Source organism: Patella vulgata, chromosome 4 (genome assembly GCF_932274485.2).
Source record: "Patella vulgata chromosome 4, xgPatVulg1.2, whole genome shotgun sequence".
NCBI lineage: Eukaryota > Metazoa > Mollusca > Gastropoda > Patellidae > Patella > Patella vulgata.
Genome location: NC_065882.2, coordinates 84,935,946 through 84,960,416, shown reverse-complemented (window position 1 = coordinate 84,960,416; position 24,471 = coordinate 84,935,946). Strand labels below are relative to the sequence as shown.

General features: G+C 37.9%; 2 protein-coding genes across 3 annotated transcripts; both read left to right on the top strand.

Annotated features, from left to right (window-relative positions):
• The first annotated feature begins 889 nt into the window (after positions 1 to 889).
• Positions 890 to 9,606, top strand: LOC126817254 (gastrula zinc finger protein XlCGF57.1). The gene is made up of 2 exons (XM_050544064.2): positions 890 to 970; positions 7,546 to 9,606. The coding sequence occupies exon 2, from the start codon at positions 7,713 to 7,715 to the stop codon at positions 9,492 to 9,494; it is 1,782 nt and encodes a 593-aa protein (XP_050400021.1). The 5' UTR covers positions 890 to 970; positions 7,546 to 7,712; the 3' UTR covers positions 9,495 to 9,606.
• Positions 9,607 to 16,263: 6,657 nt separating this feature from the next.
• On the top strand, positions 16,264 to 23,816 carry LOC126817279 (carboxypeptidase inhibitor SmCI). Of its 2 annotated transcripts, none has more exons than XM_050544128.2 (5): positions 16,264 to 16,424; positions 17,413 to 17,586; positions 19,519 to 19,686; positions 21,596 to 21,764; positions 23,707 to 23,816. In XM_050544128.2, exons 1-5 carry the CDS (start codon positions 16,334 to 16,336, stop codon positions 23,708 to 23,710), a joined length of 606 nt encoding a protein of 201 aa, XP_050400085.1. In that variant the 5' UTR covers positions 16,264 to 16,333; the 3' UTR covers positions 23,711 to 23,816. The 2 variants fall into 2 exon arrangements, with proteins under 2 accessions (XP_050400085.1, XP_050400084.1); XM_050544127.2 differs by having other exon boundaries at positions 21,584 to 21,764.
• Positions 23,817 to 24,471: the final 655 nt, after the last annotated feature.

Here is a 24,471-nt window from a genome sequence, read left to right as displayed (position 1 = left end):
GTCGTCATGGACAACGCCATTGTAATCCGGGAACTTGAAAGTAGTTCTAATGGCGGACTTTGTCATACAGCCGAGATTAGATGTAGGGTACTGGAATCTGTTGAGGTTTGCCGAGTGCCAGACATACTTAACTATATATATGACCTGCCCCCTATCGACTTTGTAGTGAAATGATTTTCAAAATCACTGCATAATTAGCGTGTAGGACTCCGCTTAGAAAATACGATTTTTAATTCTAGTCAGCAGTATCTCATAATCGGTGCTGACCACGTGACTGAATGTCAAAAATAGTTGCTGTAAAGTTAGGTGTTATTTTTTAAATTTGAAATAAATACATGTATAACAAACAGTTGACTGGTTTTTAAATATTTTATCAATGTGCGATGTAACCCAAAGTTTCTGAATTCAGGTTCAGTGGTCGACGGGTGAACGGATTTTCATCGCGGTAATCCATTAAATAGCCCGAGCAAAGTCCAATTCGCGCGCCTCGTCTTCATTAGCCCAGCATAGGTGCAGAACAGTAGGACGTTAAACCCCATTTCATTTGATTTCATTTCCACCTCGGCAGATTCCGTTACTCTAAATCCATATATACACCTCCGTGTCTACATCTAGCTAGATGTAGGGTACTGGAATCTGCTGAGGTTTGCCGAGTGCGGAAATTTGACAGATTCGCGCATGTGCGGGGGTAATCTGTCCACTGAGGGTAATTTGCGCTCAACATAATCAATCAATAGGCTGGCTATTATTATATTGTAATTCCACTTTCCGATCTCATTACGTTTGTTTCGGTAAGTTTCAACCGAATTCAGTGGTGTTTAGGTTGCTTTTGGTAGAAAGCAGGGTATGGCGAATCCTGGTCCAATTTCGATATACAACAGCATTTTGGCGGCCATGTTTTGTTATCAGAATTGATTTCCGTTGTTGTTATACATGTATCATTATTTGGTTTGTTTTATAGCTATCAAAGGTAAGTTGATGGAATCACATCTAATCTAACATTATGTTTATTAAGGCATTGCATTGTTTGTCTATTGTCGGCAGTTTCAAAAGTGTGTAAATGTACAAGTTTACAACAGAAATGGAATTGGCAAAAAGCTTCCTACACCGCCGAGTGTACAGTACAACAACGCCCGAACGGTGTCAGCCGGTTCATAGATTTATCCAAGACAACTTGGATAAAACAACACAACTTTATGAATTTGTCTTTCTTTGTGTATGTATAGGTGGTTAATGTTCCCTAAACTTTATTCTTTTCTTAATAGTTCTGAAAAAAAAACAACCCGGAAATAGATTAAAAATTTCAAACTCAAAGCAAGAAAGACAACTCTTATTGTTATATTGGGAGGCAGACCACCATTAATTTTTCATTGGTTGAAACAGTATTTTATTAATTTCCCCAGTGACTTCAATGTTAATTCTGGCCTCTTTGCCCGGCTCCAAATTTTCCCCAAATTTTCGTTGACCTGAATGCTTTTCACTAGACAGACACTGAGACAGAAACAAATGGTCATGTCTTTGCACTAAAATTTGTATGAGGTTGACCCATCAAAAGCATACTAAAAACATGTAACTATTTGTCGTACATATCACCGTAACCAACTCGATAACACCGTTATCTTTCTGCCTCAAAATCATGAATATTTTACCTAAACCTGGCAGAAAATGTTAATTCAAACCCTCTTCATCCATTCTAGACCAAAAAATGAAAAAAAATGGGCATGCAAAAGGGGAGAAAAGAGACAGAGAGAATTTCTATAAATAGATGAACTAAAATTTGTGGGTACCGAGATGATGAAGTTTAACGGTGGACTGCCTCCAATTAGAACTAGAGTTATGGCCCAGGGCCCTTATTCACAAAAACTTAAACTAAGTTACGACCAAAGTTTTAAGAAATACTGCAACTTCATTGGATATATGCAAATTGATTTTACTGGTCAGCCAATCGAACTATGTTTGTGAATGCTCTAACGAAATTTATATGCATTATTTGAATTAGTAAAACAAAGAAGTCTATTGAACTTCAGCAATTTCCTTCAGTTGCTTCTAGAGTTATAATGATAATCGTTTTCTATAGCACTGAACATTCAGTCAGTCTGACTCTGACTGCTCTGTGGCACTTTATGGCCCTTGTTGTACTTTGTTTGACATTGTGAACGACAAAATCCATCATCCGATCTGAATGAAATTTATATGCATTATTTGAATTAGTAAAACGAAAAAGTTTATCAAATTGCAACAACTTTTGTATATTACTTCCAGAGTTAAGGCCCTTGTTTCAGTTTGTACATGTAGCACCTTTTTAAACCCTCAAAGGATGCAAATTATAATCTGATCTGTATGAAATTGTCTTGTAAATTCCCCCATTACCTGCAAAAGATTAAATATGCAACATCCCCTGTTGACAGCACGGACGATTTAGCTGCTGTGGGCGTATGTTTCGTTGCCAGGCAACCTATCTTGCGTGATGTTGTTGTGATTTGTGGTATCACTATGACTGTGAAACGTTAACAATACATGTATCAGAAATTAGTGTAGGCCTATTATCAGGGAAAAGTACTTTATTTATTTGTTACTAGCAGGATACCCGGCTTGGCTCGGGGGTCATAACTCCGAAACCGGAAGTGGTAGACTAACGCCACCTGGCCTATGTTACTCCCCGGTCCGAGCTACCCGTATACCCCAAATTTCAGACTCGGGGCAGACCTAGTGTAGCCGCCAACCCCGACTTCGCTCGGAGGTCATAACTCCGAAACCGCAAGTGGTAGACTAACGCCACCTGGCCTATATTACTCCCCGGTTCGAGCTACCCCTATGCCCCAAATTTCAGACTCGGGGCAGACCTAGTGTAGCCGCCAACCCTGAACAGACAGACAGACAAACGACAGTCACAAATATATATATAGATGTATTGTTATAGGGGGTCAAATTATTGTGACAAAACGACCACACAAGGGTTCAGTTCTAATGATTTATTCAATGATGGTATTAAAAATACCAAAAAAAACCCTGAAAGTATACAAATATAAACAGTAAGTAACAAAGCTATACAAGTAACATAACAGCATACAAACATAGTTATGATTTAAAAGAATATATTACATGTTAAAGATACATTCGTTAAAGAGTTTAATATAGAGTTTGTCATTCTTGCTATAATAATTCAAAAATTGATGATAAAAAAAAATATTGAAAATTTCATTCAAATTACTTCATTCTCAGCCAAGTTATCATTGTTTGTACATGTAGTTTTCACAAGATGTGTGCACAGTGGTAACCAGGGCACTGGTATAATTCAGACTTTGCCTCGCTTTCCCATTTTTAAATTAAATTTTTAAATGGTGAACCGTTTTAATCTAGTTAAAATCTCGACTATCCGATGCCATCGAGAGTTGATTATGGTCTTGTTTTGTTAATAAATGTCTAATTAATAGTTTATATAACATTTCAGGCCTAAAGAAAGACCTGCAATAGTTTAAATTTAAAAGCTAGTAAACTGTTATAATGATTATGTCAATTTATGATAAACAACTTCTCATAAACTGTATGAAATATACAGAAACTTAAAGGTTCTTAATTATTATAAAGCTAATTAATAAAATACCATAACATCTTACCCTGAAAGGAAATGAAATGAAATGAAATCGAGTTTAACGTCCTACTGTTCTGCTCCTAACCTGGGCTAATGAAGACGGGCATACACCATACAGTGTGCTATGAGGGAAATTTTGCTCGGACAGCGGCACTACGGCCTACTCTTATATCGAATTCCAACTGCCAAGGGATCTTTTACGTGCACGCCAATGTGTACACAGGACCTCTGTTTTTCGTCCCATCTGAACGACTAGACAGCTTTCCTTGTCAGCCCCTCCGTCCTGCATCACTGACAAGGGAAAACCACGCCGGAAAATCTGGATGAACTTTCTCGGCGAATGCAGGGATCGAACACCCGACCTCCAGGCTAGCGAGCTAGCGTCTTACCCACTAAGCCACAGGATCCCCTACCCTGAAAGGGGGTTTTATTGGCTAACCAGACTTGTAAGAAGGTGAATTACCTTATAAAGTCTGTAATAAAATGGGGGGGTTGAATGGCCGAATCGTTAACACATGTGCGCTGTATCATACGGCCTGTCATTGAGTCGACTGGCGTGGTTTCGATTCCCCGGTTGTACGTGACAAGGAGTAGAGTCGCCTGTCCAACCTCGTGGGTTTTCTCCAGGTCCTCCGGTTTTCTCCCACTGCTAAAGACCCCTACGTGCAAGCGAATTATTGAAATAAATTGAATCAGGTGTTAGTCCCGAAATGACCTAGTTTGTGTCGAGTGGACGTTAAACCCCATTTCTCTCTCTCTCTCTGTAATAAAATATATAAGTTTGTGTGAAAAATATGATAAATGTATATTTAAAACGAAATACTTTAAATAGTGTTACTATTATTGACTATACATGTATCTATATATGAGATGTATTTGCAGAATGCATTAAACAAAAACAAAATCCAGATGAACTTAACGTCTTACCCACTTAGCCACGTGATCCCCCCAATTTTGATAAAGAGTGTCCAATTTTACAAGTGTTAAATTTCTCAATCACTGTTAAAAAATAAATTACCCAATTGATTTATGATGTATAATGATTATTTTTGAACAGTGGTCAGAAAATTAAATACTTGTAAATTGTACACTCATTATCAAAATTAATCAGTAAGCTTTAAACTATACACAAGTACAAATTAGATGATTTTTGGTGATTTTAAACGTTTTTTACAAATTTTTAAACAAAGATTACATGTAGATATTAAACGAATGTGAAAGAAATTAGTGCTAGATACACAAGGTTAAATGATACCCGCGTTACAGTGATAACACATACCTGTAACTTCTATGACTGGAATTTTACTGAAAACCAATCAATAACTACACAATTATATTAAATTGAAGAAGTTTCAACCATTAAAAAAAACTATCAAACTAAATCAAATGTTGACTAAACTTATAAAGGACAGAGAATGAATATATCCTCTGGTCTTCATGAAATCAGTACAAAGAGTTACCATAGTAATGGTGTTACCAAACTAAAAAAAACTTCAGGTCAAAGTTAAAATAAACTACCAGTGAGCTGGGTGAACTGGAACTTACTGGAAACCTTTAGGAAGAGTGTATAGAACAGAATAGTTTAAAAAGGCAGTGATGTGTTTAACAACATATTATCTAAGATTAAATTAGCATAAATTAAATAAAAATCACTCTACCACAGTATGATAAAGTGAATCAACCCTATCAAAAGACAGCCCAGGGCGGAATGATTTTGGGAATGAAACAATCTGAATCCACTGCGATGACAATACAAGTTTTGCGAGTTTTTTCTTTTTTCAGAACTATTAGTAAAGTTTAAGGAATATTAATCATCAATAAAAATAAAAAAAGAAAAAACAATAAAAATATGTTTTATTCAAAATACAGGTTGTTTTGGGTAATTAAAGTTAATTTGGGTAAATCTACATGTACGGACCCATATCTGCCTTCAGGATGATTTGCTAATGGCGACATTGTAGAGGTACAATGTACATGTCATGTGTATATAAAGGCCTATCCTCATTGTACAGGTATAATGTATATATATAGGCCTATCCTCATGCACACCTGTACATCTAGTTTCTCTTTAGCAAGAACTCGCACGTCTTCAGAGTTTTTCATGAAGAAATACTTATACATGTACGTGACATGGAGTTGGGTCGCCTGTCCAACCTCGTGGGTTTTCTACGGTTTCCTCCCACTGCTAAAATCACCACGGGTTGGTCCCAAAATGACATAGTTTGTGTCAAGTGGACGTTAAACCCCCATTTCTCTCTCTCCAAATACATGTATGTACCCATCAGGATACCGCAAATCCCTGCTATTCATTGTCTACCTAACAAATTCATCTGAGGAGAGTATATCAGGAATTTCCAGCTTTGCTTCCCCATGTAACTGGTGCTAGACTGAGGGCCCTGCAGACATGGTTTCCCCCTTGTCAGTGATGCAGGACGGAGGGCCTGACAAGGACAGCTGTCTAGGCGTTAGGATGGGTGACGAAAAACTGCGGTCCCGTGTACAAATTGGCTTGCACGTAAAAGATCCCTTGGCAGTTGGAATTCGATATAAGATTAGGTCGTAGCGCCGCTGCCCGGGCAAAATTTCCCTCATAGCACACTGTATGGCGTATGCCAGTCTTCATTAGCCCAGTTTAGGAGCAAAACAGTAGGACGTTAAACCCCATTTCATTTCATTTCCCCCGCAGACAAGGGTTAAGCGAGAGGGATGCAATGACAAGCTTTGCATCATAGGTTTGAGTTTTTGTGCCGCCTTAAGTTTTTGAGCCGCTTCGCCATCATCAAAAAATCATGCGACTTCATTGTGGTCTTCAACATTGTAATCATAATGCTTAGCCAGTGTCAAACATATACCGTGGGTCAGATATGCTACAAATTGACTCTAGCATGTTCCACACAGCCCAATATCACTCCCCAGCACATACATGTATAAATATTGTTGTGGAGGGCCAAGACAGGATTTTGTTCCTCTTGCAAAATCCTGGGTCACCCACCACGCTTCTGGTCTTAGGGCAACACATTGGTGTACAAGTAAAAGAACCCTTGGCAGTTGGAATTCGACAAAAAGTGGGTGGGATTACCTTTGGTGACTGAGCACAAATACTTGCGCTCTACAGCCATCGGTATTGACAAGGCACAATTCTTAAAGGGACAATAACACTCTTGCTGGCTTGACGGCTCCAGAAAAAAAAAATAGCCTTATTCTAAGTACTAGATGTGTTAGTGTCTTACCTGTTGTGTAAATTATCCATTAAATCCTTTTTTACTTGTCCAGAGGGTTCAAAAATATTTTTAAAACCAAGTCACATTTGAAAAGCTTTATGTCAGGCTTTTCAAATCATTTAGTTGAATTTTTCCAATTTTTTAAATTAGGTGTGTTAAGATGAAATTTGTATCATCAATTAATTGGAATATTGTAAAATAGTACAATTTGTTGACCAGAATAAAGATTGGGACATATTATTCAGTTACAACAAGAGTGGTATTGAGCCTTTAAATTAGTTCAGTTTTATACATTGTATTTCTTGAAGAAGGCCCGAGTTCTTGAAAGAATAAATGACAGAGATTTACAGATTAATTTTTTTTGGTTGTTTATGTGAAAATAATTATATAATGGAAAACAAACAATGGTTTTGAAACACCAGGTCGTTTTGTACATTTTTATTGATTTATGGGAGCCTGGAGGTCGCGTGTTCGATCCCTGCATTGGCCGAGAAAGTTCTTCGGGATTTTCCAGCGTGGTGCTGGACGAAAAACTAAGGTCCTGTATATACATTGGAATACATGTAAAAGATCCCTTGGCAGTTGGAATTCGATATAAGAGTAGGTCATAGTGCAACTGCCCAGGCCTTATAGCACACTCTATGGCATCGGAACAGAACAGTAGGATGTTAAACCCCCATTTCATTTCATTTTATTTTATTTTATTAATTTATGTATTTCAATATTTTACAGGAAACATTTCCTCATTATGAATTGAGTACCTTTCTGGAGATGAGATCCGTCAACTTCAGTTAAAGAACAGAATAGATTGTTTTATGAAGAGTTTGATGTGTGTACAGTCTTACAGAAAAAAAATTCATTAGTAATTAGTAAAACAAAAATCAACAAACTAATCCAAAATGCTGGGAGTGAATTCTACCCTACAGTGTGATGTCTGTAATCTTTCCTTCAGTAGAATGGCTGCTCTACAATGCCATAAAGCAATTCATACTGAAAATGAAGACAGTGGTTTTCACTGTGATGTTTGTGGTAAATCATTTAAGAACGAGGCTGAAATGAAGAGACACCAAAAAACTCACACTGGGAAAAAACCTCACACATGTGATATTTGTTATAAATCATATAGTACGCGTAATATCTTAAACAAGCACGTTATGCTTCACACCGGGGAAAAACCTTTCAAGTGTGATGTCTGCGAAAAAACCTTTCGTCAAAATCGTGATCTACAGGTTCACAAGGCTATACACACAGGAGTTAAACCCTATACGTGTGACCTCTGCAGTAAATCATTCGCAGATGATAGTAATTTAAGAAGGCATCGTCAAATTCATGAAGTCACAGGACAGACCTTCAACTGTGAATTTTGTTCGAAAACATTTAATCGCAAGACATCCTTAATAAATCATATAAAAGTTCATACTAGGGAAAATTGTTTTGAATGTGAGGTCTGTAATATATCCTTGACATCCAAGGGCAGTCTACGGAATCACGCTCGGCTTCATTCCACCGAAAAACCATACAAATGTGATGTTTGTGATAGATCATTTAACCAGAAGCATTCGCTTTCTGTACACGAGAGTACTCATACGGGCGAAAAAAAGTTCATCTGCGATGTATGCGGTAGGTTATTTGCAGACAAAAGCAACCTGCGGAAGCACAGCAAATTGCACGCTGGTGAAACGTTTGACTGTGGTTATTGCGATAAAACGTTCCGTCTGGAAGCGTATTTAAAGATTCATCTGAAGATCCATACAGGTGAAAATCAGTGCTACATCTGCGGCAAATCATTCAGTACGCAGAACGTTCTATTCAAACATCTCATGCTTCATACGGGAGAGAAAAATTTTCATTGTGAAACTTGCGGCAAATCATTTCGTCAAAAACGTGATCTTCAAGTTCACACGATTATTCACACTGGTATTAAACCGTATCGATGCAATGACTGCGGTAAATTCTTTGCTGATCCCAGCAATTTAAGAAAACACATCAAAATACACTCAGGGGAAAAATTCAACTGTGATTATTGCTCAAAATCATTCAATATAATTCAATATCTGCACAATCACATCAAAGTCCACACGGGGGAGAAATTTGCTCAGCGGCAATTGAAACTCGCACAACCCAAACAAGTAAAAACTTCTGACAAAGTAAAAGATGTTGTCCACTGGGAGTGTAAACTGTGTAATAAAACATTCACAAGAAAAGCTGACATGCAGACACATCAGAGAATTCATACGGGTGAAAAGCCATTTGAATGCCCCTTCTGTCATAAGTTATTCAATCAGAAGGGATGTCTGAACACCCATATTAAAATTCATACTGGCGAAAAGCCCTTTATGTGCAACACCTGTGGTAAATCGTTCAGTATGCGGAGTAATCTATTGAAACACGAAATGATCCATACCGGTGAAAAACCCTATTCCTGTATGGTGTGTCATAAAACATATCGTAGAAATCGCGATCTCCACGGTCACATGAGCGTTCATACGGGAGAAAAACCATTTGTATGCGAAACATGTGGTAAAGGTTACGCTGATTCCAGTAATCTACGCAAACATCGCAGAATCCACACTGGAGAGTCGAGGCCGTTTAATTGTGATGGGTGTGATAAATCATTTAGCCTAAAAAAATATTTACAGAAGCATAAAATGTCATGTAGCAGTAATGAGCAATCAGAATAATTATTGATTTAGATGAGTCATTGGTATACATGTAATTATTATAATTATTAATTGTAATTAGTGATTGGAATGGTTATTAATTTTAATAAGTGATTGGAATGATTATTAATTGTAATTAGTGATTGTAATGGTTATTAATTTTAATAAGTGATTGGAATGATTATTAATTGTAATTAGTGATTGTAATGGTTATTAATTGTAATTAGTGATTGGAATGGTTATTGATTTTAATAAGTGATTGGAATGATTATTAATTGTAATTAGTGATTGTAATGGTTATTAATTGTAATTAGTGATTGGAATGGTTATTAATTTTAATTAGTGATTGGAATGATTATTAATTGCAATTGGAATGATTTTTAATTGTAATGTGTAATTGATGTTACCACCACTTGTACATGTAATTAGTAATCACTATGATTATTGATTGTAATGATGAGGGGGGGTTGGATGGCCGAATGGTTAGCACACGCTGTATCAACGGTCTGTCATTGAATGAACTGGCGAGGTTTCGATTCCCTGGTTGTACGTGACAAGGAGCAGGGTCACCTGTCCAACCTCGGGGGTTTTCTCCGGGTCCTCCGGTTTCCTCCCACAGCTAAAGACCCCTACGCGCAAGCAAATTATTGAAATAAAATTGAAACATGTGTTAGTCCCGAAATGACCTAATTTGTGTCGAGTGGACATTAAACCCCATTTCTCTCTCTCTCTGTAATGATGAGTAATTGTCATGAGTTGGTATTGTTATTGATTGTAACAAGTAACTGTAATACCTGTAATTATTGATTGGTAAAAAACGGTATAATTGTTAATTGTAGTGTAATGATTGTTAATACAACATTCACCATAAGTAACTACAAAAGATCTATTATCAAAGATTACATGTAGATAAAAAGCTAACAGTTCTCACTATAATACAGTAGAACTTGTATTAAGCAAGCACCCAAGGGAAATTTAAAAATGCTTGCTTAATGGAGGTGCTCTTTGATTAGAGGTATCTAATATTGCCCCAACCCCTACCACAAAAAATAAAGATATAGATTGCATATATTTTTTTTATTCATGTAGTATAACAGTAACAATACATCTAGTTGTGAATTCAAAGTAGTCGTGTATACATGATTGTTTAGTAATACTGGATCTCTGGCCTCCCAATATTTCTTTTACTTTCATCATACTGAATCATAGCGTCTAAAAGCGTTTCAAAATGCTGCGAATTTGAGTATTTCCCACCCCAACTATTTTAGCGATTACGCGACCACTTAATAAAATCTCGATGCTTTTTTGTGCTGACATAAATTAATTACGCCTGGGTGTATTGGGAGCGAACATCAATACGTGCATCGATAAATTTGACCGTCGCTGAATCTTGCGCCGAACGAAAATTCTTTACTCAAATCTCGAACATAACTTCTGTAAACTTGTCATTTTGTAGCAACCTTCGATACTACTGTCTATCATTGTGATGCATTCGATAATATTTATCCATTTTTGTGAAGAAAATCGATGAATTAATTTTATTTTATCAAAAAAGCACACAATTTATAGGGGATGTAACTCTGTATGTAATATTATAGGGGGCGCTAAAACGTCTGTTTAACATCAGTGCTGTTGAACAACAAAGTGGCAATGGAAAAGAGATACTAGATGATCGTGACAAAACTCGGTGCTGTTATTTTATTCAATCAGTATCAAATAATGTGTCGTTACGCGTGAAAACAATGATCAGGATAGTCGTTTTAATAAAACAAAAGATTAATAAACAGATAATCCCGGGTTGATTGTTATTTTTACATTTCTTTTTACCTGATCAGTGGGGGTCCAGTTAATTAACTACTACTCACGGGATTAGCGGGAGTGTTACAAAGAAAGAACGACAAGATGGTATCATTCAACAATGGCTGTTGAATGGGCGATGTTTTGTTAAATTTATTAGTAAAAAAAGTGACCGCTGGCCGCGTTAGAGGAGTGACCGTTGAAAGAGTAGAATTTTTACGGGGGGGAATCAATTGTGATGCCCGCTGCACGCGTTGAACAGGTGCGTGTTTAGTAGAGGTTAAATTACTTAAAAATCGCTCGGGGGGATTTTTTGGTGCTGATTAGGAGTGCACGCCCGAGCAAGTTCTACTGTAGTTAAAAACTAAATAATGTAAATGGAATATACTGAAACGTTCAGCCAAATTGCTTCACTCTAAGCCCAGAAAGCTTTATTTTAAAATCTCTGTAGTCTCGAATGTTATTGCTGTAACGATAATTAACAAAGTCTTGATTATTCATTTTTGCATTTAATCGTCAACAGACGTTTAAGAGCAGATCGGATTCAAATCCAATGAATGTCTGACACATAAGATGGCATCGAAAGTTGATTATCTTCTTTTCATATTAATAAATGTTTAACTAATAGTTTGTATACATGTAAGATTTCAGTCCTAAAGAAAGACCTGCAATAGGCAGATTTACATTGTACCCCTTGCATAATGTACATGTACATGTATGTTTAATGAGCTTCTCGTACATCGTTGATCAATGTATCGTGATTCACCTTCTAACAATTCTCATATTGCATCTCGATACATCGATTCAGTGTCTCGCGAATTTTATGGGTTTTTTTTGTTGTTTCAGCAAGTAACCTGTCGTGTTTAATTATCCATGTCACACATTGTAGATACATGTTAGTACACATTGTTTAATTATCTCTGTCATACATTGTAGATACATGTGTACCATGTACACATTGTTTTGATCCACATCAATATCATGATATAAAACAGTTTTATTTCTTTGACATCGGTTTGGGGGGTTGGATGGCTGAATGGTTAGCGTGCACGCTGTATCATAAAGTCTGTCATTGAGTCGACTGGCGTGGTTTCGAATCCCTGGTTGTACGTGGCAAGGAGTAGGGTCGTCTGTCCAACCTTGTTCGTTTTTATCCGGGTCCTCCGGTTTCCTTCCACTGCTAAAGACCCCTTCACGCAAGCGAATTATTGAAATAAAATTAAACCATATGTTAGTCCCAAAATGACCTAGTTTGTGTCGAGTGGACGTTAAACCCAATTTCTCTCTCTCTCTCTCTTACATGTAAATGAAGTTTTCCTGAATAGAGCTCAGAGTCGATGCTATCTAATGCTGTGAAAGTATCAGAAAATCAACAAACTTTTGTCTTTTTGATGCATTTGACCAGTGTCCTGTTTTTGACAAAATGAAATGAAACATTTGTGCTTGATAACGATAAGAGGATACTTGTTGAAACGTCGTGCTTTTAGAATAAACCAGTGATTGTATCCCATAAAAAAACTGTGTTCTGTTATTGAAATGAAAACAGGATTTAAAATTCTAGTTTTTCTACATTTCCACACCAACTGGGCTAATCAAGATGGACACACACACACACATTAAGTGAGCTATGAGGGAAGTCCCAAAATGACCTAGTTTGTGTCGAATGGACGTTAAACCCCATTTCTCTCTCTCTCTCTTCGACATCGGCAGGACTAAAAATATTAATTATTCATTGATCCTTTTGTTTTCTTGGTAAATATTAACCTGGTTATGAATCGTATCATAGCTCCTTAATCATAATCTGTATCGTGACTGCAGTGGCAATACCAAGCACTATCGAACTGAGTTTTACAGTTATATTGAAATGTGGTCTCGTCACCTGAATTACTCCAAATGTTTACACACCTGACAGAAAAGCTTATTATTTTTTAGCGAAACTGTAGGGGGTTGGATGGCCGAATGGTTAGCATGTGCATGCTGTATCATAAGACGTTGAGTCAACTAGCGTGGTTTTGAATCCCGGTTGTACGTGACAAGGAGTAGGGTCGCCTGTCCTCCGTCTGCTGAAGACCCCTACGCGCAAACGAATAATTGAAATAAAATTAAACCATATGTTCGTCCCGAAATGACCTAGTTTGTGTCGAGTGGACTTTAAACCCCATTTCTCGCTTTCTTTTTTACTAACTGACAATACCATCTGATCACATATACACAGATTTCATAATTTATGATAAAGTTTTGTTGCCTGGTAACATATATTTTAGTATTTGTTATTTGATGATAAACAGCACTAACACTAATTTAATATCGGCAAATATTCAAAATTCTAGAAACTTACATGTAAATATTGTTATGAATTGAATGTTTTCAGTAGGGACATGTATTTATGTAACAATTGTTCATATCAATTATGTATAAATTGTTCATATTGGTATTGGGGGCGTTGGATGGCCGAATGGTTAGCACGTGCGCGCTGTATCATAAAAGTCTGTCATTGAGTCATCTGGCATGGTTTCGATTCCCCGGTTGTACGTGACAAGGAGTAGGGTCGCCTGTCCAACCTCGTGGTTTTTTTTCCGGGTCCTCCGGTTTCCTCCCACTGCTAAAGACCCCTATGCGGAAGCGAATTATGGAAATAAAATTGAACCATATGTTAGTCCCGAAATGACCTACTTTGTGTCGAGTGGATGTTAAACCCCATTTTTCTCTCTCTCGCTCTCATATTATTATAATGTATATACTGTTCATATTGGTATTATGTATAAATTATATATATTAGTATTATGTATAAATTGTTCATTTTGGTAATACACTGTAGTATTTTTGTAAGGCATTTAGTGAAAGCGATATATAATAAACATACTATTTGTAATAAACAGACAGATTTTATGGATAACACTCACTAGGTTTATTAACTGCAACGTTTCAGTGAGGATACTCTCACCGTTATCACGCAATGATACAATCAAACATGTTACAGAAGGTTATATATATGTATACATGTAAATTTAAATTGTTCATTTTGGTATTACGTATGATTGTTCATATGGGTTATTACATGTATATTTTTTAAATATGGTTTACATGTAGTAATACAGTATGTGAAATAAATGTAATAATATTAATAATGAATTATGTTGTATTGAGTCAATGGCAGGGTTTTATCCCCAACTCCTCCCCCTTCACCCTTCCCCTCCCTCCCAGGTGCCCCCTATGTAAAAGAGAATTATTGAATTAAAATTGTGCAATATATTAATCATGAAATGACCTAGTTTGTATGCGTGGACCTTACGCCACAGTCTCTGTTTCCTAATGGATCAGCCCTGTGTGAATATATGACAAAGCGCTCCAAAGCAAGGGAATAACTCAATTTATGCATGGATGCAGACCACTATTAATTTTCCATATTTCAGTACCCGACTCCCCCTCTTTCCTGGTATTTTCCATGCTTATCCATGTTGGCTTTCTGGTGTAGAATTGATGTCGAGGCATTGAATTCCTATTATCTGTCTAGTTTGGTGTCATGCTGACTACTTTAAGGTACCCAAATCGCTAATATTTTGGACCTAGAAATGGACAAAAAGGGTCACAATGCATGTAATAATCTAATATGAGTGTATATAAACTAATTTATATTCAATCGTTTCTGTTTTTACTCTTAATTTTTAATCAGTTAAGATCACAACATTAATGTTGATTTAAATTGCAAATTGACATACGCAGTTTGCACCGTGAACATTGAAATAATATTGGCAACGTTATTCTTCCATAAAGTATACTGAATATAGAAGCGATCATTTATAAAGCTGTCACAGCAGGCAAAGACAGGCATGTCTGATTAATCATCGAAAACAATGAAAACACGTGTTGTATGTGTAGAAATAAATCAAGAATGTGGACAGAATTGACAAATAACGAGGAGAATAAAATGATATTGTAAACATTTAATTGTTGATCCCATTGGGTTGGATGTATATATACATAGGGGGCCAATCTCAGTTGAGGGGAGTCGGGGAGCTAAGCCTATTTGCCCGAAAATTTTCTTTGTAACCCGCATTTTCAGAATGAATCAATCAGCCCTCGGCACCTACACGTATGGTTATAGGGGATTGGTGGCCATATGTTAGTATCGTCGATATAATTATAGCCTAGCCTCGATTGTCATTACTACCGTTGTCACGATAATAAACACAGTCTCGATTATCCATTTCTACGGTAACCTCATCCACCACAACACGTATTTAAATCTACTTAATATTGCAGGCTAACGATGGCATCGAGAGTTGATTATGGTCTGGATCAGTTAATTAATGTCTAATTAAGGATACATTAGTTAAGAGTTTAATAAAGAGTTGGTCATTCTTGCTATAATAATTCAAAAATAGATGATAAAAGAAGAAAATATTGAAAATTTTATTCAAATTACTTCATTGTCAGCCAGGTTATCATTGTTTGTAGTTTTGACAAGATGTGTGCACAGCGGTAACCACGGCACTGGTATAATCGGGACTTAGCCTCGCTTTCCCATTTTTAAAATAAAATTTTAAATGGCGAACTGTTTTAATCTAATTAAATCTTGAGTATCCGATGTCATCGAGAGTCTATTTTGGTCTTGTTTTGTTAATAAATGTCTAATTAATAGTTTTTATACAACATTTCATGTCTAAAGAAAGACCTGCAACAGGCAGATTTAGCTCTTGCATAATGTATGTTTAATAATTTATATAAAATTTCAGGCCTAAAGAAAGACCTGCGATAGACAGATTTAGCTCTGGAATAATGCATGTTTAATAAATAAAAAAAAAACGTTTGGTAGTGGATCATTTGTGCTCTAATGGTATAATGTGGTTTCCTTCCACATTGAAACCTCAAACCTCTTCTTCTGTATCCGCGTCTGGTCTCTTATAATATGACACTTTTAATTTATTAGTATTCCAATAAAACTGACAACCATAAAATCTTTTTTTATATATATAAAATTGAGAATAACGCTATAAACAGTGTATTTATATGGCTGTCCTCACCAGTTTATAAACAGACGGAGAGAATAACACAATACAATCATGCGTTTTGTTGTAGCTGTAGTCGTTTTGGTCATTACTGCAACCATCTTGTTGACATCGTGCGAAGTTGAATCAGCAGGTCCCGATAGCGGTATGTATTTGGTGATGTGTTTACTGGATCTCGATTTGATCACGTACATAAGAGAGAGAGAGATTGGGTTTAACGTCCACTCGACACAAACTAGGTCATTTCGGGACTAACATATGGTTCAATTTTATTTCCATAATTCGCTTGCACGTAGGGGTCTTTAGTAGGGGGGGGGGACCGAAGGGCCCGGAGAAAAAACCCACGAGGTTGGACAGGCGACCCTACTCCTTGTCACGTACAACCGGGGAATCGAAACCACGCCAGTTGACTCAATGACAGGCCTTATGATACAGCGCGCACGTCGGAAACCAAATGTTGCTAAATAATATTTAATTACACTCTAGTTTATTACGGTACCATATTTTTCATTTAACTTTTGGCCCATCCAAGCTGTCTAGTCGTTCGGATGGTACGAAAAACACGAGGGCCCGTGTACATATTGGCGTGCACGTAAAAGATCCCCTGGCAGTTGGATTTCGATATAAGAGTAGTCCATAGTGCCGCTGCCCGGGCAAATTTCCCTCAATATTTTGAGCTGAAACGTTTAGTTACAGAATTTGAACTGTTAAACAGGTGTTTAATTTGAATATCGTTCAGATATTGAATTGTAATTCATATTTTTAAGTTATATTTTTAAAAAGTATTAAAATAAAGCCTTAAAATAGATGGTATCTATAAACAGTCCTACCTTGTTAAAGAATAATCCTATTAATCCTATAATTCACTATTGCCAGTTGAGAAATTGGCAAAAATATCATTTTCAACTTCAAATTCAAACGTTTGAGATAGCTATTCCATAGGTGGAATAGGAAAACAAGGGAGGTAATTGTGTTATTATTTCCGGGGTGAATGATTTTTAAGTGTGAGAATGATACCTATGATCGTATAATAGTGAGTTGACAACCTATTGAGCAAAAGACATAGAAATAATTATGTTTTGACTTTCTTAGAAAATACGAAATTCTCACTTTAAATTTGTTTATCGTTTTAGATCCAGTTCCAGCTATTTGTCAATTACCAAAAATAAAAGGTCCGTGTCGAGCGCTTTTTCGTCGCTATTATTATAACTCGACAACCAATAATTGTACTCAGTTTGTCTACGGTGGTTGTGGTGGGAACGAGAACAACTTCCCGACCGAAGATAAATGTCAACAGACTTGTCAGGGTAAGTTTAAATTGGTTAAATTTCTGGTATCTTATTGTGAAATATACGCACCCAGGATAAACTGTTCCAATTTGGATGTGGCTATTGTTAAGTTCTGGAATAACCCTTGACGGAAGGAAATCGACATCATGAGCGCGGAGTATTTCGCTCTACCGATTGTCGCCGTGTTAAAGGCTCAATACCACTCTTGTTGTAACTGAATAATATGTCCCAATCTTTATTCTGGTCAACAAATTGTACTATTTTAGAATATTTCAATTAATTGATGATACAAATTTCATCTTAACACACCTTATTTAAAAATTTTGAAAAATTCAACATGATAGTTTGAAACGTCTAACGTAAACCTTTTCAAATGAAACTTCGATTTAAAAATATTTTCGAACCCTCGAAGGACAAGTAAAATAGGATGTAATGGATAATTTACACAACAGGTAGGACACTTAAACATCTAGTACTTAGATAGAGATATTATTTATTTTCTGGAGCTTTCAAGGCAGCAAGAGTGTTATTGTCCCTTTAAACGCTAAATCTGCCTATTACAGGTTTTTTGGGGTACGGGACAATTCGTTCCCGGACAACTTGTCCCCTGACAACTTGTTCCCGTACAATTCATCCCCTAGAACTATTTGTCCCAGGATTATTCATCCTCAGACAATTCGTCCCTGGATATTTAGTCCCCTAAGACTATTCGTCCCATTAAGACTATTCGTCCCCGGATAATTCATCCCTGAGGAATGTTATACAAATTAGTATTTAGACAATTATTCACATAACAAGCAAATAACCCACTCCCTGTGCCATCGAATAGATTAGATATTGAATGGACTAGAACGACCACGCCATTTAATAATTAAAGGAGCTAAATCGCTAATATTTGGGACCCAGAAATTGACACAAATTGGTCGCAACGCATATAATAATGTAATATGAATGTATATAAACTGATTTACATTCAATCGTTTCTGTTTTTACTGTAATTTCTAATCAGTTCTGTTTGGCGAAATTCGCCAGAAGTCTCAATGGAATGGCAATCTCTAGCGTCTGGTTATTCCAGTCTACATCGATGGTATTTATTGCGCATGCTCTCCAGATAAGAATATGACTTGTGAAATATGTCTAGTCTCGTTCTTCGAGTCCCTCGTTACAAATGGCTCTGAAACGCATTATGGTACACGATTCGTGTGCCAATTGTAAAATGTTTATTTTGTCTTAAATATTGGATATCAAAAGCCCATCTAATGCCGATAAGATCACAACATCAATGTTGATTTAAATTAACAAATAGTTCGTGTTTTCAAGGCGGAAGATTTTGGATGATATTGAGTTAGAGACTTAGCTACTTTAAACGATAAACCGAATAATCTAGAAAACTGGCGTGCACGTAAAATATCCCCTGGCAGTTGGATTTCGATATAAGAGTAGGCCATAGTGCCGCTGCCCGGGCAAATTTCCCTCAATATTTTGAGCTGAAACGTTTAGTTACAGAATTTGAACTGTTAAATAGGTGTTTAATTTGAATATCGTTCAGATATTGAATTGTAATTCATATTTTTAAGTTATATTTTTAAAAAGTATTAAAATAAAGCCTTAAAATAGATGGTATCTATAAACAGTCCTACCTTGTTAAAGAATAATCCTATTAATCCTATAATTCACTATTGCCAGTTGAGAAATTGGTAAAAAATATCATTTTCAACTTCAAATTCAAACGTTTGAGATAGCTATTCCATAGGTGAAATAGGAAAACAAGGGAGGTAATTGTGTTATTATTTCCGGGGTGAATGATTTTTAAGTGTGAGAATGATACCTATGATCGTATAATAGTGAGTTGACAACCTATTGAGCAAAAGACATAGAAATAATTATGTTTTGACTTTCTTAGAAAATACGAAATTCTCGCTTTAAATTTGTTTACCGTTTTATATCCAGTTCCAGCTATTTGTCAATTACCAAAAATAAAAGGTCCGTGTCGAGCGCTTTTTCGTCCCTATTATTATAACTCGACAACCAATAATTGTACTCAGTTTGTCTACGGTGGTTGTGGTGGGAACGAGAACAACTTCCCGACCGAAGATAAATGTCAACAGACTTGTCAGGGTAAGTTTAAATTGGTTAAATTTCTGGTATCTTATTGTGAAATATACGCACCCAGGATAAACTGTTCCAATTTGGATGTGGCTATTGTTAAGTTCTGGAATAACCCTTGACGGAAGGAAATCGACATCATGAGCGCGGAGTATTTCGCTCTACCGATTGTCGCCGTGTTAAAGGCTCAATACCACTCTTGTTGTAACTGAATAATATGTCCCAATCTTTATTCTGGTCAACAAATTGTACTATTTTAGAATATTTCAATTAATTGATGATACAAATTTCATCTTAACACACCTTATTTAAAAATTTTGAAAAATTCAACATGATAGTTTGAAACGTCTAACGTAAACCTTTTCAAATGAAACTTCGATTTAAAAATATTTTCGAACCCTCGATGGACAAGTAAAATAGGATGTAATGGATAATTTACACAACAGGTAGAACACTTAAACATCTAGAACTTAGATAGAGATATTATTTATTTTCTGGAGCTTTCAAGGCAGCAAGAGTGTTATTGTCCCTTTAAACGCTAAATCTGCCTATTACAGGTTTTTTGGGGTACGCGTCAATTCGTTCCCGGACAACTTGTTCCGGTACAATTCATCCCCTAGAACTATTTGTCCCCGGATTATTCATCCTCAGACAATTCGTCCCTGGATATTTAGTCCCCTAAGACTATTCGTCCCATTAAGACTATTCGTCCCCGGATAATTCATCCCTGAGGAATGTTATACAAATTAGTATTTAGACAATTATTCACATAACAAGCAAATAACCCACTCCCTGTGCTATCGAATAGATTAGATATTGAATGGACTAGAACGACCACGCCATTTAATAATTAAAGGAGCTAAATCGCTAATATTTGGGACCCAGAAATTGACACAAATTGGTCGCAACGCATATAATAATGTAATATGAATGTATATAAACTGATTTACATTCAATCGTTTCTGTTTTTACTGTAATTTCTAATCAGTTCTGTTTGGCGAAATTCGCCAGAAGTCTCAATGGAATGGCAATCTCTAGCGTCTGGTTATTCCAGTCTACATCGATGGTATTTATTGCGCATGCTCTCCAGATAAGAATATGACTTGTGAAATATGTCTAGTCTCGTTCTTCGAGTCCCTCGTTACAAATGGCTCTGAAACGCATTATGGTACACGATTCGTGTGCCAATTGTAAAATGTTTATTTTGTCTTAAATATTGGATATCAAAAGCCCATCTAATGCCGATAAGACCACAACATCAATGTTGATTTAAATTAACAAATAGTTCGTGTTTTCAAGGCGGAAGATTTTGGATGATATTGAGTTAGAGACTTAGCTACTTTAAACGATAAACCGAATAATCTAGAAAACTTTAAAACCATTTGGGGGGGGGGGGCGAATGGTTAGCACGTGCGCGCTGTATCATAAGATCTATCACTGAGTCAACTGCCGTGGTTTCGATTCACCGGTTGTACGTGACAAGTAGGGTCGCCTATCTAACCTCGTGGGTTTTCTCCAGGTCCGCCGGTTTCTACCCATTGCTGAAGACCCGTACGCGCAGCCGAATTATTGAAATAAAATTGAACCTTATGTTAGTCCCAAACTGATCTTGTTTGTATCGAGTAGACGTTACCCCCCCCCCCCTCTCTCTCTCTCTCTCTCTCTCTTTAAACCCAATTTGATTTCATTTATGAGGCTGGCGACAAATTCCCACCAAATTCCACGCTGTTCCCATGTGTCTGGGACGCCATGCCTACATACTGACCAGAATTATAGTCTCGTTAAAACTTTTGACAATATCGCAAACCCGTTAAACATATCCATCGATCATTTCCAAATGACTCAATATTTTTAGCTGAAACGTTTAGATACGGAATTTAATTGACGTTTAATTTGTATATTGTTCTAGTTCCAAGTCCAGTTCCAGCTATTTGTCAATTACCAAAAATAAAAGGTCCGTGTCGAGCGCGTTTTCGTCGCTATTATTATAACTCGACAACCAATAATTGTACTGAGTTTGTCTACGGTGGTTGTGGTGGAAACGAGAACAACTTCCCGACCGAAGATAAATGTCAACAAGCTTGTCAAGGGTAAGGATTAATTGTTTTATTATAAATTATATGAATGTTCGTATTGTTAAGTTTCGGAATATCCACCCCAGTCACATCTTGCAGACTACAGTCTATCCCTTTGCGAAAGAAAATCGACATCATGAGTGGTGACTGTGTCGCTCTACAGATTGTAGCCGACGCATAGGTGCATTATGTAAGAGCAAAATCTGCCTATTACAGGTCTTTTGTCTAGCTTCAAATGTTATATATATATCGTTATTTAGACATTTATTCACAAGGCAAGCACACAATTATTTAACTCTCTAGACCATCGAGTGGCTTAAACATAGGGGGATTAGAGAGAGAGGGGGCGGAGAGAGAGAGAGAGAGAGAGGGGGCGTAGAGAGAGAGAGGGGAGCGGAGAGAGAGGGGGGCGTAGAGAGAGAGAGGGGGGGGCGGAGAGAGAGAGAGAGAGGGGGCGGAGAGAGAGAGGGGGCGTAGAGAGAGAGAGAGAGAGGGGGCGTAGAGAGAGAGAGGGGGGCGTAGAGAGAGAGAGGGGGGGGCGGAGAGAGAGAGAGAGAGGGGGCGGAGAGAGAGAGGGGGCGTAGAGAGAGAGAGAGAGGGGGCGTAGAGAGAGAGAGGGGAGCGGAGAGAGAGGGGGCGTAGAGAGAGAGAGGGGGGGCGGAGAGAGAGAGAGGGGGGCGTAGAGAGAGAGGGGGGCGGAGAGAGAGAGGAGGGCGGGGAGAGAGAGATAGGGGGCGTAGAGAGAGAGAGGGGGCGGAGAGAGAGAGAGAGAGAGGGTCGGAGAGAGAGAGAGGGGGAGAAGAGAGAGAGAGAGGGGGGCGTAGAGAGAGAGAGGGCGGGGAGAGAGAGAGGGGCGGAGAGAGAGAGAGGGGGCGGAGAGAGAGAGGGGGGCGTAGAGAGAGAGAGGGGGCGGAGAGAGAGAGAGAGGGGGCGGAGAGAGAGAGAGGGGAGGAGAGAGAGAGAGGGGGCGGAGAGAGAGAGGGGCGGAGAGAGAGAGAGAGAGGGGGCGGAGAGAGAGAGGGGCGGAGAGAGAGAGAGAGAGAGAGCGAGGTAAAACGGGAGAACCCGGAGAAAACCAACTGGGAATCGAAACTACACCACTTTACTCAATAACCGACCTCGTGATTTCACGCGTATGCGTTAAACCACTATACCACCTCTGAATGGATTAAAATATTCTCGCCATTTAATAATTTAACGACAAACAGGATAATCGAGGGGTTTTTTTTGGTAATAGTACCTGACAATCGAGATTATCTGGCCAAAATTTCGAACATTCATAACTTAACTATTTTAACATAATGGGGCTTAAAATAGATTCCAGATATAATTTTAACAAAGGGGTCTTTTGCTACGGTTCATCCGCATGTTCCTGAAGCAACGGCTGCGAATTTTACAACATCTGGACTTTGCTAGATTACTTTAAAGTTCCCGAACTTACAGCTACGTTATCTGCAGACACGTGAACAGTAGGGTCCAATCAGAAACCTTGACATTGAAATGAAATGAAATGGGGTTCGGTTTAACGTCCTACTGTTCTGCTCCTATACTGGGCTAATGAAAACGGGCATACGCCATACAGTGTGCTATGAGGGAAATTTTGCCCGGGCAGCGGCACTATCGCCTACTCTTATATCGAATTCCAACTGCCAAGGGATCTTTTACGTGCATTCTAATGTATGCACGGGACCTCGGTTTTTCGTCTCATCCGAAGGACTAGACAGCTGTCCTTGTTAGGCCCTCCGTTCTGCACCACTGACAAGGGGAAACCACGTCGGAAAATCCAGATGAACTTTCTCGGCCAATGTAGGGATCGAACACCCGACCTCCAGGCTAGCGAGCCAGCGTCTTAACCACCTAGCCACCGTGGCTCCACAAATTTTACAGACAAACGACTGTAACTACATGTAGACAAGTTTTCATTCTAAATATTTGGTCATTGTATTGTTTGTTTCAGATAAAAATAACAGCATCCAGTCAAGCCACTGACAATACTGACAGCATCCAGCCAACCCACTGACGGAATAAAAGTGTTAGAAATGTTTTAACACGAGATATCTATGTTTACGTATTGTAATATAGTGGTGTTTTTTTTATCTCCCACCGACCGAAGTGGCGTTAAAATGGGTTCCGTCCGTCTATCTTTATATTTATCTCCCACTGTACCAAGGCAAAGAAGTGGTATTGAAATGGGGTCCGTCCGTCAGTCCTTTCTTATCTAATAATACTTGTGTGCCTTTTGCTAATTAGATTGAAGCACTCATGCGTTTCCATGGAAATGTTGTCTATTTTTAGGAAATGGAATGAAATGGGGTTTAACGTCCTACTGTTCTGCTCCGAACTGGGCTAATGAAGACGGGCATACGCCATACAGTGTGCTATGAGGGAAATTTTGCCCGGTGAGCGGCACTATCGCCTACTCTTATATCGAATTCCAACTGCCAAGGGATCTTTTACGTGCATTCTAATGTGTACACGGGACCTCGGTTTTTCGTCCCATCCGAACGACTAGACAGCTGTCCTTCTCAGGCCCTCCTTCCTGCATCACTGACAAGGGGGGAACCACGCCGGAAAACCTGGATGAACTTTCTCGGCCAATGGAGGGATCGGACACCCGACCTCCAGACAGCAAGCCAACGTCTTACCCACATAGCCACCGTGAACCCCTTATCTTTAGGAATCTTTGAACACACTTACACGTACGCGTATTATTACTTTGAAT